At 37.5% G+C, this 13,526-nt stretch overlaps 1 protein-coding gene across 2 annotated transcripts in view; it reads right to left on the bottom strand.

Moving 5' to 3' along the window:
• The window catches only part of LOC107581921 (dachshund homolog 2-like), an 85,169-nt gene extending 71,884 nt beyond the window's left edge, over window positions 1-13,285 (bottom strand). For both annotated transcript variants that reach the window (XM_016267611.1, XM_016267610.1), the window contains exon 1: window positions 13,173-13,285. In XM_016267611.1, the coding sequence (XP_016123097.1) occupies window positions 13,173-13,251 (79 nt within the window). In that variant the 5' untranslated portion in view covers window positions 13,252-13,285. The remainder of the gene's footprint in view (window positions 1-13,172) is intronic.
• Window positions 13,286-13,526: the final 241 nt, after the last annotated feature.

Here is a 13,526-nt window from a genome sequence, read left to right on the forward strand (position 1 = left end):
CATACTGGTACTGGAGCAGCCCTCCCACTGAAGGCAAGGTGCATCCAAGAGCCGAAACAATAGTGACAGGCGGGCCGGCCGGGGGTTTGCTCGTAGGATTAGCTCCAATAGCCATAATAACTGAAACAAGAGGACCCAAATGAAAACAGTTGGGCGCTGACTGGCGGAGGGGCTGATGGGAAGTGGCAGCTCTGCCGGCCCCCGGGCACCGAATTAGTTTTGCCACTCGATAATTTGACTGATCCACTCCAGTGGCCGGAGAAAGCCAGAGTAAAAGATAAGTAGAGAGACAGAAAGAGAGATAAGTAGGAAGGTGAAAGGAAAAGGCTGATGCCGTAGCTCACTGCACCTGTTGAGCTGCCTTTACTCTCTCTCTCTCAAATACACAGAACATTTAACATCTTTAGTACGGCTGTTTCTGTGCTCCTGAACAGCCTGATGGGAAGGCTCTCACAGGATAGGGGTGTGTCTTATTCTATGACATGAACCTGAACAAGGGCTGGATGACTGGGTCCATAATATATACTTGTATATGAAGAGTTTGCTTCCAGAACGCGATAAACGCCATTTTAAAAAAAAATGGAGTTTCCGCCAAAATCAGTATTGTATCTGGTCGGTATTGAAAAGTCCATTTTTAATTTTACGCAAAATGCGATATCTGCCGAGTTATTCTGTCATGTTTTCTCACTTTCTTTCCAAACCGCGACAAACGCCAGTCTCCCTTCTCTGCAGAATGCAATATATCCGCTCAACCAATCACAGCGCACCATTCCACTCCCTGTAAACCATAATAACCAATCACAGCGCACCATTCCACGTCCTGTAAACAGTAACAACCGTTCACAGCGCACGATTCCACGCACTCTAGACAGTAATGGCGGCGCTTTGAATACACCTGGCTTCCTAGTTTTCCTCATCTATTTTGTACTTTGTGATCAACAAACAAACTTAGGGCTGCATGATAAATTGCATGTGATTGTCATGCGCATCTCGTCAATAAAGCCGGTTCTGTGAATAGTAAATCTCCATCACGTGCTTTCAGATGGAGCGGCATTTAATACACAGAGCCGTAGATCACTGCAATATCACGTTCATAATTGCAGATGAGTCGCATTCGATTATGAACGCGATATTGCGTAGCTTGTCAGTGTTAGAGTTTTTATTAATGCCATTAATGTTTTTGTTAAAGGGGTCATATGATGCGATTTCATTTTTTTTGCGGGGCATAGAGGAGAATAATGTTCTTTTTAGCAGCATCATATGACCCCTTTAATACAGCATATAGCACTAGTCAACTAAATGAATGTAACATGGCAAAGATGAATGCACTTTTGGAAGTTGAATTTAAGGGAAAATGATACACCACCCATCGTAATACGTAACCATGATACACCACCCGATACGTAATCACGATACTCTCTTGGCCAACCCCGCCCCCTGCTGAAAAACATGGTTTTGAATTGCTTGAATCACTTTGAAAAGGAAGGTACCACTAAGGGCAACATGTGCACAACAAATCTGTCATATAGGCTACACAAAATTATAATGAAGAACACGACTGTAAAATATGTCGTGTTTCAGCGAGTTGTTATGGAAAGAATGAGTCCACAGAGTTATATCTTCATGACTAGCACAGTCAAGTTCACTTATGCAGCCACTCACAGCCTTTTGTGGAACTGTAAGTTGTAATATACACGATATACAGTGGTGGCCAAAATTATTAGAACACTAGTATTTTCACCAGCTAAAAAATGGTTTTCAGTCAGTTATTCCTATCTTTTGCTGTAGTGTGTCAGTAGAAAATATCAGTTTACACACACACACACACTCACACTCAAGTGTGAGTGTGTGTGTGTGTGTGTGTGTGTCATATGTTATTATATGTCATGGTATTATATTATATTTTAAAATATCAGGTACTAGAGAAACTGTGAAAAACAGAAAATAGTGTACAAATATCATCATCATCATTATTATTATTAGTTAATTAATAATCAACCTATTTATATTATATACCTATTTATATAATAATGACACTGGAGACTGAAGTAATGATACTGAAAATTCAGCTTTTTAGCACATGGATAAATTAAATTTTAAAACATATTCAAATAGAAAACTTCGTTAAATTGTAATAATATTTCATAATAATTTTTAATAATATTAATATTAATTTGTACTAATATGTTACTGCTTTTACAGCATTCTTTAAATAAATGCAGCCTTGGTGAGCATAAGACACTTTTTTTGAAAATCATAAATTAATAAAAAAATAAAAAAATAAAAAAATGTATACACATACAGTATATTTGAATAAAAAAAAACTCTGGTACTCTGGCATCTTAAACTAATCAGTAGTTACTACAATTATCAAGGCTTTATAAGTTGTCAGACGACACCAGTAGCATAAAGGATTCTACTTGTTCAATATTTCATACTGAGGCATTTGACTGAAATTTGTCACTCCAAGGCTTCATAAAGACGACATCATTTATTTGGGATTAACAAATGTGTATCATTCCCCAGAACTAATCCCACTTTTGTAATCTCTGACACACACAGATTGACTTGTGCTAACATAAGAGGTTTTGGCATACGAGTGTAGGACTGATCTTAAGGTGGGTCTTAATGTGTCGCCGGCGGCGCTAGCACACTCGAACAACACACATACGCTTAGACGTTCGTCCTGAACGCGAGTCATTGGCTCCAAACTGTCAATCAAGTCCCCATTGCTAATTAAGTGGCTAATTATAGAGTTAACGCTGCCGAGCGGTGCAGTGATAAGGAGGCCAGCGGCTGACAAACAGACAGATGAGTATCATATCGCTTGAGTTCTGTAGGTGGACGTCTCAATAGCTATTAATTCTTCAATAAAGACATCCGTGTATGCGAAACTTTTATTAGAGAATAGCAGAATAGCTATTGAACCACAGTTTGCGCCAAAATAGTTCCTGTAGTTTTTGACACTACAGTAATACGTGAATATGGGATCATGGGATCTTAATTTGGTTCTATTATTTGAAAACAGTGTTTGACTTATACCAAGTATAAATACCAACTTAAAATACTTAGCAGCATTTTTGCACATGGTTAGGGATCCATGGACATTACGGATAAACGGTTCTAAAAAGTACACAATGGTTCTTGAAACCAAACTTTCATAATGGAGGATTTTACTTATGATTTTACAGAAAATATTACTAGTATTCAACTATTATTCCTGTAGTAAAACCTAAAACCTAGTTAATTTCCATTAAAATGTTTTAGTTGTGGTTATCATGACTTTACCACAGTTAAACTCTTGTTCCTCCTAGTTAATTTTAGTTAAGGACTGTGGTTTTAGCGCAAATACATAAGTTACACTACGATTTTTGAGGTAAACCCATGATTGATTTTCATAACAATTAGTGCTGTCAAACGATTAATCGCGATTAATCACATCCAAAATAAATGTTTTTGTTTACATAATATATATATATATATATATGTATGCTTTGTATATTTATTATGTAGATATAAATACAAACACATGCATGTATATATTTAAGAAAAATGTTTATGTGTGAAAAAAAACCCCATCTCATTCTTTCCTGTCCATTCACTTCAGTAGATCAATGCAGGAAGTGTGGGAGAAGTACTGGGAAGCCATCGGAGAGCAGCCAGCCACGTCTTTATCAGAAGAGCAGTGGAAATAAACACTTGAAGATCTTCTCCTGTGCTCTAACTCTCTCCGTCCCCGAGCCTGTGCATGCTCTTGTAATTATGATGTCTTTGTGTTTTTGTTTTTTCTCTGCCTGCAATAATGAAGAGCTATTGAGACGTCTCCTGCTAGTGTGTTTGAAGACAGGCAGATCACTCTGTGATCCAAAAAAATATCATAGCCTTCATTAAATAGGGATTGAAGGCCACCCACCTATGCACCTGGGGGCAGATGGAGATCTGTGTGTGTGTGTGTGTGTGTGTGTCTTACAGAAGGACTATGCAGAAATGAATTACAAGGAGGGAAAGTGTGAATGTGTTGCAAATGAACACTGCTCATTTTCAATTAATGTTCCACGCTTATAGTTAGCCTGGTCAAAATGTAGAACTTGATTTATATATAAAAATTAGTACATATTTATTAAACATCACTTTTTATGTAGAAACTATTCAAAAATGTCATTGCATAAAAATAATGACAAATATTCATACTTTTAACAGAAAAATAATCTAATAATATTACAATAAAAATGTTCATTTACTATTTAAATTACCTCACCATATACAGTATATTCAATTGAATTGGCTATAAATGTAATTTCACTGTAAAATACTGTAAAAGTACAAAAGTGTGCATTACCTTATATTCCACTGTCAAAATCTATATTAAACAGGAACAGAACACAAGCAATATTAATGTAAGATGTACTTTTACAGTAAAAAAAAAAAAGTTAAAATGATGTAAATTTTCTAAGTAAAAAATGAGTAAACTTAGAGTGAAAAACCAAGTCGCAGTGTGACGCATCACATTTGATTATTATTTATTTGAATTATTTTGTTGCTTCTTATTTTTATCAATTATGTGACCGATTTATGCTCAATTTTATGTCGTTTAGTAAAGTCTGTATGCTTTTTGACATGTTCATAAAAAGTTTTCTATTGTACTACCTGCATTATTATGCTAGTTACCAGTGTATTTGAATCCAGAAAAAAATATTCCAGCTGTTCAAAGTATATTGATATATTACAGTTATGAACTGTAAAACATACAGGCGCCAACATGTCTCCCATAAGGCTTGAAACATTATTACTGAATTACAGTAAATTTCTGGTAAATTGAACTTTTGCATCTCTGCATATTAAGCTGTGGCAGACAGTATAATCAAGATATTCACTTACAGTTAACAACTCTACATAAAATACATCAACAACTTCTTCTTTACCCATCAAACTTTACATGTTGGTCACAAATGTAACCCGTGGGATTAAAAGGGTTCTGCCAAGACTGTACAGATGTCACCTTTATCAGAGATCAAAAAAGATGTCAAAAAGTCACGGATGTGCTAATGACACTGAGACTGTGAGAAGTTTTTTTTCTTTCTCTCCCTCTCTGACACCAAAAAACGATTTGCAAATTACGAGCTTAATTTGTGTTCAACTGTGGATTTTTTTTCAGTTGACTTGTCAATTGACTGCCATATGTTAAATCTGCACGACTGTGCCACTTCAAGATGTGCGTGTTAACACATGACTCCCCTTACGACATTTTACAAACCCAACAAAAGTGCAAAATTAAGTTTGGTGTTGCTGTACGCACGCGTTCATGTGAAATCACAGGTTTAGACAAACGTAACCCCTCACTGGTTCTTGCTGATATCTATATTCCTGGCAGCACAAAGCTTTCGTCTCACACAGTTTGAAAGGCTTAGCGTTCATTAGGATGCAGGAGACGGGCTGCACTGGCCCATATGTCACTAAACAGATCTCCATGTTTTATTTATCCTAGCTCTTTTCCTACACACACACACACACACACACACAACAGTAAATTTCTGGTAAATTGAACTTTTGCATCTCTGCATATTAAGCTGTGGCAGACAGTATAATCAAGATATTCACTTACAGTTAACAACTCTACATAAAATACATCAACAACTTCTTCTTTACCCATCAAACTTTACATGTTGGTCACAAATGTAACCCGTGGGATTAAAAGGGTTCTGCCAAGACTGTACAGATGTCACCTTTATCAGAGATCAAAAAAGATGTCAAAAAGTCACGGATGTGCTAATGACACTGAGACTGTGAGAAGTTTTTTTTCTTTCTCTCCCTCTCTGACACCAAAAAACGATTTGCAAATTACGAGCTTAATTTGTGTTCAACTGTGGATTTTTTTTCAGTTGACTTGTCAATTGACTGCCATATGTTAAATCTGCACGACTGTGCCACTTCAAGATGTGCGTGTTAACACATGACTCCCCTTACGACATTTTACAAACCCAACAAAAGTGCAAAATTAAGTTTGGTGTTGCTGTACGCACGCGTTCATGTGAAATCACAGGTTTAGACAAACGTAACCCCTCACTGGTTCTTGCTGATATCTATATTCCTGGCAGCACAAAGCTTTCGTCTCACACAGTTTGAAAGGCTTAGCGTTCATTAGGATGCAGAAGACGGGATGCACTGGCCCATATGTCACTAAACAGATCTCCATGTTTTATTTATCCTAGCTCTTTTCCTACACACACACACACACACACACACACACACAGTTAACCCCTCCAGTCGGACTGCAACACAAGTGACCAGCTCTAAATCAGACAAGGGAACAGGTCACAGTGTAAAACCGAATTGGTTTATGTAGAATATTTTGAGTGGCAGTGCCAAAAAGCAATTTGTACACTCTCAGAAAAAAAGGTACAAAAGCTTTTAGGTACTAATATGTACCTTACACGTACCCATATGAACCAGCTTTTTCAGCTTCAAACCATTTCTGGATTGATAAGATCAAGTTCTGTCCTTTTTTTTCTTTAAACATAGAAACATATCACATTACGGAAGTAAAATGGGTTGTGAAATGCAAATTCATATTGACCTTAAGTCTGACCAGGTGACTACTGTTTGAGGTAACGCACCATTTTCTTAAAAAAAAAAATCCTTATAATACTAACAGAAACAACACGCAATAACGAGACTCTAGGCGCTTGAAAAAGAAGATGTCTTGTGCGTGCGAGAGTGCTTACAGGTGCATGACGGAGCCAGCGGCAGTCTTAAATACTCCTGCATTGAGTGCTCTGTGTGTTTCTGCACATGTGTGTGTGAGTGAGTTTAGGGAGGGGGGCAACAGAAGGGGGGATAAACAGATGGAGAAACTGCTCCCCAAAGGGACATGTCATTCATCAAAGTCACCAGCTAGGCCTGCAATTGTTTTCACCCACAGAGAAAGAGAGAGAGAGAGAGAGAGAGAGACAGTGTGTGTGTGTGTGTTTGTAGACAGGTTTGTGTAAGAGTTGCTTTCTACAAGTGTGTATGTATGAGATGGAAGGCCGGGGACGTGTGTGTGGGAATGTGTGAGTTTGAGAGAGTGTTGAAGTGTCCTTTCGCTGACATTTCGTATCAGTGCCGCCCATCAGTTATCTGTTATCAGCGGTGGGCCCAGACTCGAACCCTGAACAGGCAGTGAAGTTGGGAAGTCTGTGAAAGTCAAATTACCCGGCATACGGTCAAATACAAAAAGATTATTAGATTTTTTTTTGACATTTTCTGAAATGAAAAGTAGTTTTGGTTGCCAGGGTGTTGCTAGGGTGTGGCTTATTAGATCAAAAAAAGAGCACAACTTCAAAAATAATATTTGGTCACACTTTATTTTTAAGGTCCAGTTCTCGCTATTAATAAACCAGTAACTGTGACTTTTGCCTCAATAAACTCCTAATTTGCTGCTTATTAATAGTTAGTAAGTTGTTAAGTTTAGGTATTGGGTAGGATTAGGGATGTAGAATATGGTCATGCAGAATATGTGCTTTACACGTACTAATAAACAACCAATAATAGGCATGATAATAAGCAATAGTGAGAACTGATCCCTATACTAAAGTGTTACCAAATATTTCAGTTTAATACAAGTTAAGTTGACAGCACATTGATGATTATCAAAAATTATTTTGGTTCCACTTTATTTTAAGGTGTCCTTGTTTCAGTGTAGTTATACATTCAAGTACTGAGTAATATTAATAAACTACATGTACTTACTATATGGTTAGGGTTTGGCTTAGGTCTACTTGCATGAAATTATGTATAATGTATTGTTATTGTAACAGTAAGTACATGTAACGTGTAACAAGGACACCTTAAAATAGAGTGTTACCATTATTTTCAACTTGAATGGGGCCAGGAAACGTTAAAATACTCACTGTTTCAATAAAATAGCCACAAGACATTAACAGTATACATGATTTTAGCATGATAGAATTACTCCCTAACCTTTTCTGAGTGAATTTATATTCAATTTTACAACTTCGTTGCCATAACAACATACATAACAGGTCATAAAAGTGACAACTACAACTTTACAGCTCAAATAATACACACGTTTTAATAGAAGAATAAATGTGAGTGCTATTATTCAATTATAACCTTCACATTTCTGCTTTTAAATCCTCTAAATCTGACCTCCATTGTAAGTGCTCCACCATAACCTTTTTTTTTGTTGCTTTTTTTATAAAGAAAACAAGGGATGAGTCGAAATTAATTGAGCTTAACTCATATCGAACTAGCAATAAGTCTCTTAAACTGATAATCTGGCCTCTAGTTATGGCTTGGGTCCCTCCTTAAAAGAGTTTGATGGTTTTTATTGTCCACAGGTGAAAATCATTAGTTTTCAAAAGTAATAGCACCCCTCAATAAGCCGCACAGTTTCAGGTATCATGCCCAAAGCACAAACAACACAAGCTATTCTAATGTCCTGTACATAAGTGTTGTACATCAGCTCTCGTTCTCTCTCTCCTCCGCTCAAGTGCCACAGGCTTATAATGTTCCTGTCAACAGCAATCCAGGAAACCAAATGCAAAAACAAACCCCACAACAACACCTGGTTTACCAGCACCCCCCTTCTGCATTCAGACGCTCCGTCCAGACTGGAAACACAGCGGAGGGCTTCGAGAGAAGAGAAAAACACTTCATTTCTCCAGAGACGCTTTTCTCGGGCTGTTTTTTTCCTCTTTCTGCGGGTGAGGGTGAGCATTGATATCCTCCACTGAGTGCCGTATCAGTCGAGCCGCCACTTTGTTCTGCCTAATTATGGCGTTAGCAGGAAATAACAGCACAAATTGCTGCTAATAATTAAATGACAAGTCTGATCAGAATCTGCTGATGTGTTAGTAATGCTGCTAGAATGTGACAATAGTTTCCATGCCTCAAATGTATTACTAAAAACTAATGTGATGAACAGATGTATGGCCACACATTTAAAACGGTTTCTTTATTAAGTTTAGATTAAAAAATCGAATCAAATCAATCATTTAAATACAAATTAAATAACATTATATATATACAGTATATAATAAAAAGGTCACACTTTATTTTAAGGTCCAATTCTCAATATTAACAAAGCATTAACTACGACTATTAATAGTTAATAGTAAGTAATGTAATTGTTAAGTTTAGGTATTGGGTAGGATTAGGAATGTATATGGTCATGCAGAATATGTGCTTTATAAGTACTAATATACAGCAACTAATATATATAGGCATGCTAATATGCAACTAGTCCCTATACTAAAGTGTTACCAATAAAAATTGTTATTTCATTTCATTACATCATGAATTCATTATAAATACACACTTGTATAATTACTGACTATAATAAGGACAACTGTAATTAGAATTCATTCTAGATTAATATTACAACCAATACTAATTACCTAATTACGTTCATTTTTACCTCATTAAAAAGTCACAAATCCAGTCATTTGCTGTGAAAGATCACAAATTTGATAATTGTGGCCCATTTACAAGTTAATATTTTCAGGTGTTATATTACAATTAATACTGTACCTCCATGGAAGGGTGGTACATCTATGTTAAAGTATTATGTAAAGGTTTTTAGATGATTTACGGGAGTTGTTTTTACACATTTAAGCAGCTTGACTTCATCACTTTACTGTGTGTTGTCTGTTCTTACTGGAATACACGCAAGTAGCTGAAGAAATGCTAGTGGAAAGGAGTGATTGTTCGCTATAAACATTCAGAATAAGTTCAGCTCCTCAAGTTTCACAATATGTTGATACTGCTGTCAGGGAAAATAGACGGAGGCATCCTGACATACATGTGGATGTCAGTTCTTTTAGCGTTGCATGGAATTACAGCAGAAAGACCCGAGGGGTTTGGAACACATCCGGATGGAGTCCAAAATAAACACTTTAGTTCATTTAACATGTTTAAAAGGGTAAATGATACCAGTAATTACCATCTGGAAGGAATACATATTTAAAAGTTGCACTATTTATTTTTAAATGTAGTCTATCATGCAACAAGGCTGCTTTTATTTGATCAAAAATACAGTAAAACCTGTAATACTGTGAAATATAATTACTATTATAAAACGAATAGTTCCGGTCCTTGATTCTGATTGGTTGAGCCGCGTTCGAAGCTGTTGTAAATTACTCTAAACGCAAACACCTTTGTTTACTTTGTGTGTTACTTGGCAGCCACTTTGTTGGAACCACAACTGTTTCTGATGAACTACATTGTTTGGTGGAAGAATACTGTTTTTATTAAAGGGATAGTTCACCCAAAAATGAAAATTCTGTCATTAATTACTCGCCCTCATGTCGTACCAAACCCGTAAGACCTTCATTAATCTTTGGAACACAAATTTAAGATATTTTTGACGAAATTTGAGAGCGTCACTTGTGGACGCGCGTTCACAGCAGTACTATGACGCAAGTGTGTGGCGGCACCGGCCCAGTAGCGCCATACGTATGTGTTCAACGTCATCACGCCGGATCTGGGTCAGCGCCGGCGCCGCCACACGCTCGCGTCATGGTACTACCGTGAACGCGCGTCTACAAATTACGCAGTAGAGACGAAAATGTGGAATAAAGTCGTTAATTTTGTTTTCTTTGCGCAAAAAAAGTATTCTTGTAACGTCGTAACATTACAGTTGAACCACTGCTGTCACACGGACTACTTTGTCGATCATCTTGGTACTTTCCTGTGTCTTGATCGTGTAAGGACCCTTTTCAACGTCATCACGCCGGATCTGGGTCAGCGCCGGCGCTGCCACACGCTCGCGTCATGGTACTGCCGTGAACGCGTGTCTACAAGTTACGCAGTAGAGACGAAAATGTGGAATAAAGTCGTTAATTTTGTTTTCTTTGCGCACAAAAAGTATTCTTGTAACGTCGTAACATTACAGTTGAACTACTGCTGTCACACGGACTACTTTGTCGATCATCTTGGTACTTTCCTGTGTCTTGATCGTGTAAGGACCCTTGTTGTCTATGGGAGGGTCTGAAAGCTCTCAGATTTCATCAAAAATATCTTCAATTGTGTTCCGAAGATGAACGAAGGTCTTACGGGTTTGGAACGACATGAGAGTGAGTAATTAATGACAGAATTTTCATTTTTGGGTGAACTATCCCTTTAATATCATTACACTTTATTTGCTCTGTTTTATTTTGTGAAACCTAACTACGTATATGGAATAACCGATTTCGCGTCATGCCTAACAACGCCCCTTAGCTGTTAAAAATTCACTGTAAAACATGGCTTCTTGGGGCTTATTGCTTTATTTTCAGCATCATTACTCCAGTCTTCAGTGCCATGATCCTTCAGAAATCACTCTACTATTTAATTTTTTTAAACTAATACTTTTGTTCAGCAATTGAAGACATTCATAATGTAACAAATAATTTCTTTTTTTTTTTTTTACTTTCTAAAACTTAAAATCAAATCCTGAAAAATGTATCATGGTTTCCAGAAGAATAACAAGTAGCACAACATAGATAACAATAAGAAATTATTTCTGAAGGATCATGTGACACTGAAGACTGGAGAAATGGCTAGTGAAAATTCAGCTTTGCATCACATGAATAAATTGCATTTTAAAATATATATAAAATGAAAATGGTTATTTTAAATTGTAATAATATTTCACAATATTAGTGTTTTTATTGTATTTTTAATCAAATAAATGCAGCTTTACCCTGTTGGACCAGCTCAGGACCAGCTTAAGACCAACTAAGGACCAGCTTAAACCAGCTCAAACCAGCTTCCATGCTTCAAAACATACCTAATCGGCATATGCTGTTTTTTTCAACAGGGTAGTGAGCATAAGACTTTCAAAAAAAAAATAATAATAATAATTAATGATTCCAAACTTATGAGCAGTCGTAGTGTATAGTCTTCATGAAATATGATTGTTAAAAATGTGACAGTAAATCCACCTCTGCTAAAGTCCAACTTAAATTAAATAAACTTAAAAATTAAATAAATAACCTGTATAACAAAAAGAAATAAAAACAAGTCCTTTGCAAAAAAAAAAAATTTTTTCCCATGTTACGTAAGAATGGTTTTTACGAACGATTCACACAGAAATTCATGTTCACATTTCATGAATGAGGCCCGTAATATCCCTATTAACTCGCATTGCTCTCAAATCGCATCAAAGTCAGACGTTTGTTGGCATTGGGGACGGCGAGATGAGCAGAGGGACTGAGAGAAATGTGGACGCATATTTTAAAGAGCTCCTTTTTTTTTTTCCCATGTTACGTAAGAATGGTTTTTACGAACGATTCACACAGAAATTCATGTTCACATTTCATGAATGAGGCCCGTAATATCCCTATTAACTCGCATTGCTCTCAAATCGCATCAAAGTCAGACGTTTGTTGGCATTGGGGACGGCGAGATGAGCAGAGGGACTGAGAGAAATGTGGACGCATATTTTAAAGAGCTCCTTCCCCCCCGGAGCGGCTGGCAGAAATAACAACAGAGTCATCTAAAATCAATCAGCGGGGCCGGCTAACGGACTGCTCCGGCTACTCCGCGCTGCGCAGATCGATGCACGCGCTGGCTATTGTGAGAGCTAAATTGCCACTACCATCAGCAATTTAGAGAACTGAAGCTAAAAGGCAAGAAGAGGAGAGAAGTGCGGACACGACGTTAACGTATCCGAGCACGACGTTAAACGACACATGCTGTTTAGTCGCAAACAAACACGCAGGTGATGCCCAGTGGTTTGGGATTTGGTCTAAAAGCGATAAAACAATTCCTCTGAAACAGATTGAATTCCAAAGGAAGGAAAGATGAAAGAGGGATGATGAGAGAGAAAGAGAGAAAGCAAATGCGCGCACAGGAAAAAAGCAAAGAGGCAACAGAAATCCAATAGTTTAACCTCTGTTTGAGCCGCAGTGGTGGCCAGTGAAGGACAGAGGGGGGAAAATCAATACGAGCTGATTTGCAGAAGGTGGAAGAGTGGGAGGAGGAGAGAAAAGGAGAGCGAGAGAGATGGGAAAAAAGACAGACAGCACGGATCAAAAAATACAGATTCCACAGAAGAAAGAAAAATCAAGCATAAAGGAGACAAAATGTTCATATATGTGGTTTTACACACTGGCGTCCGTCGTTCATTGATGGTTAAGGTTGGTATTTTTAGATCTTGCAGGTGGGTGAGCGAGAGAGAGGGGTCTTACCTGTCGGGGAGAGCAGACTGGGAGAGAGCAGCCCGTGAACGCTGTGAGGAAGCAGACGAGAGCTGTCCTGCATCACCATGCCGAGAGAACGCTTGGGAGGACGACCGGGCCGAGAACTGCACAGAAACAAAAACACAACAGGGGTTTCATATGACATCAGATACATTTGCATCTACATTTTTGCTTGATCGTGTACAGTAGGTCACAGGGACACATGATTGAGAGATGTATTTTGATTGGTGAACACCAAATATAGGCTACTTATGGGTGACACTCATTCATTAAAAAACAAACAAATTAAACAGCAATTCTTGAATACACATGATGACATGCTTGTGATACATTGCCCACAAT

The sequence above is a fragment of the Sinocyclocheilus grahami genome, unplaced genomic scaffold (assembly GCF_001515645.1).
Source record: "Sinocyclocheilus grahami isolate Dianchi unplaced genomic scaffold, SAMN03320097.WGS_v1.1 scaffold39.1, whole genome shotgun sequence".
Lineage (NCBI taxonomy): Eukaryota > Metazoa > Chordata > Actinopteri > Cypriniformes > Cyprinidae > Sinocyclocheilus > Sinocyclocheilus grahami.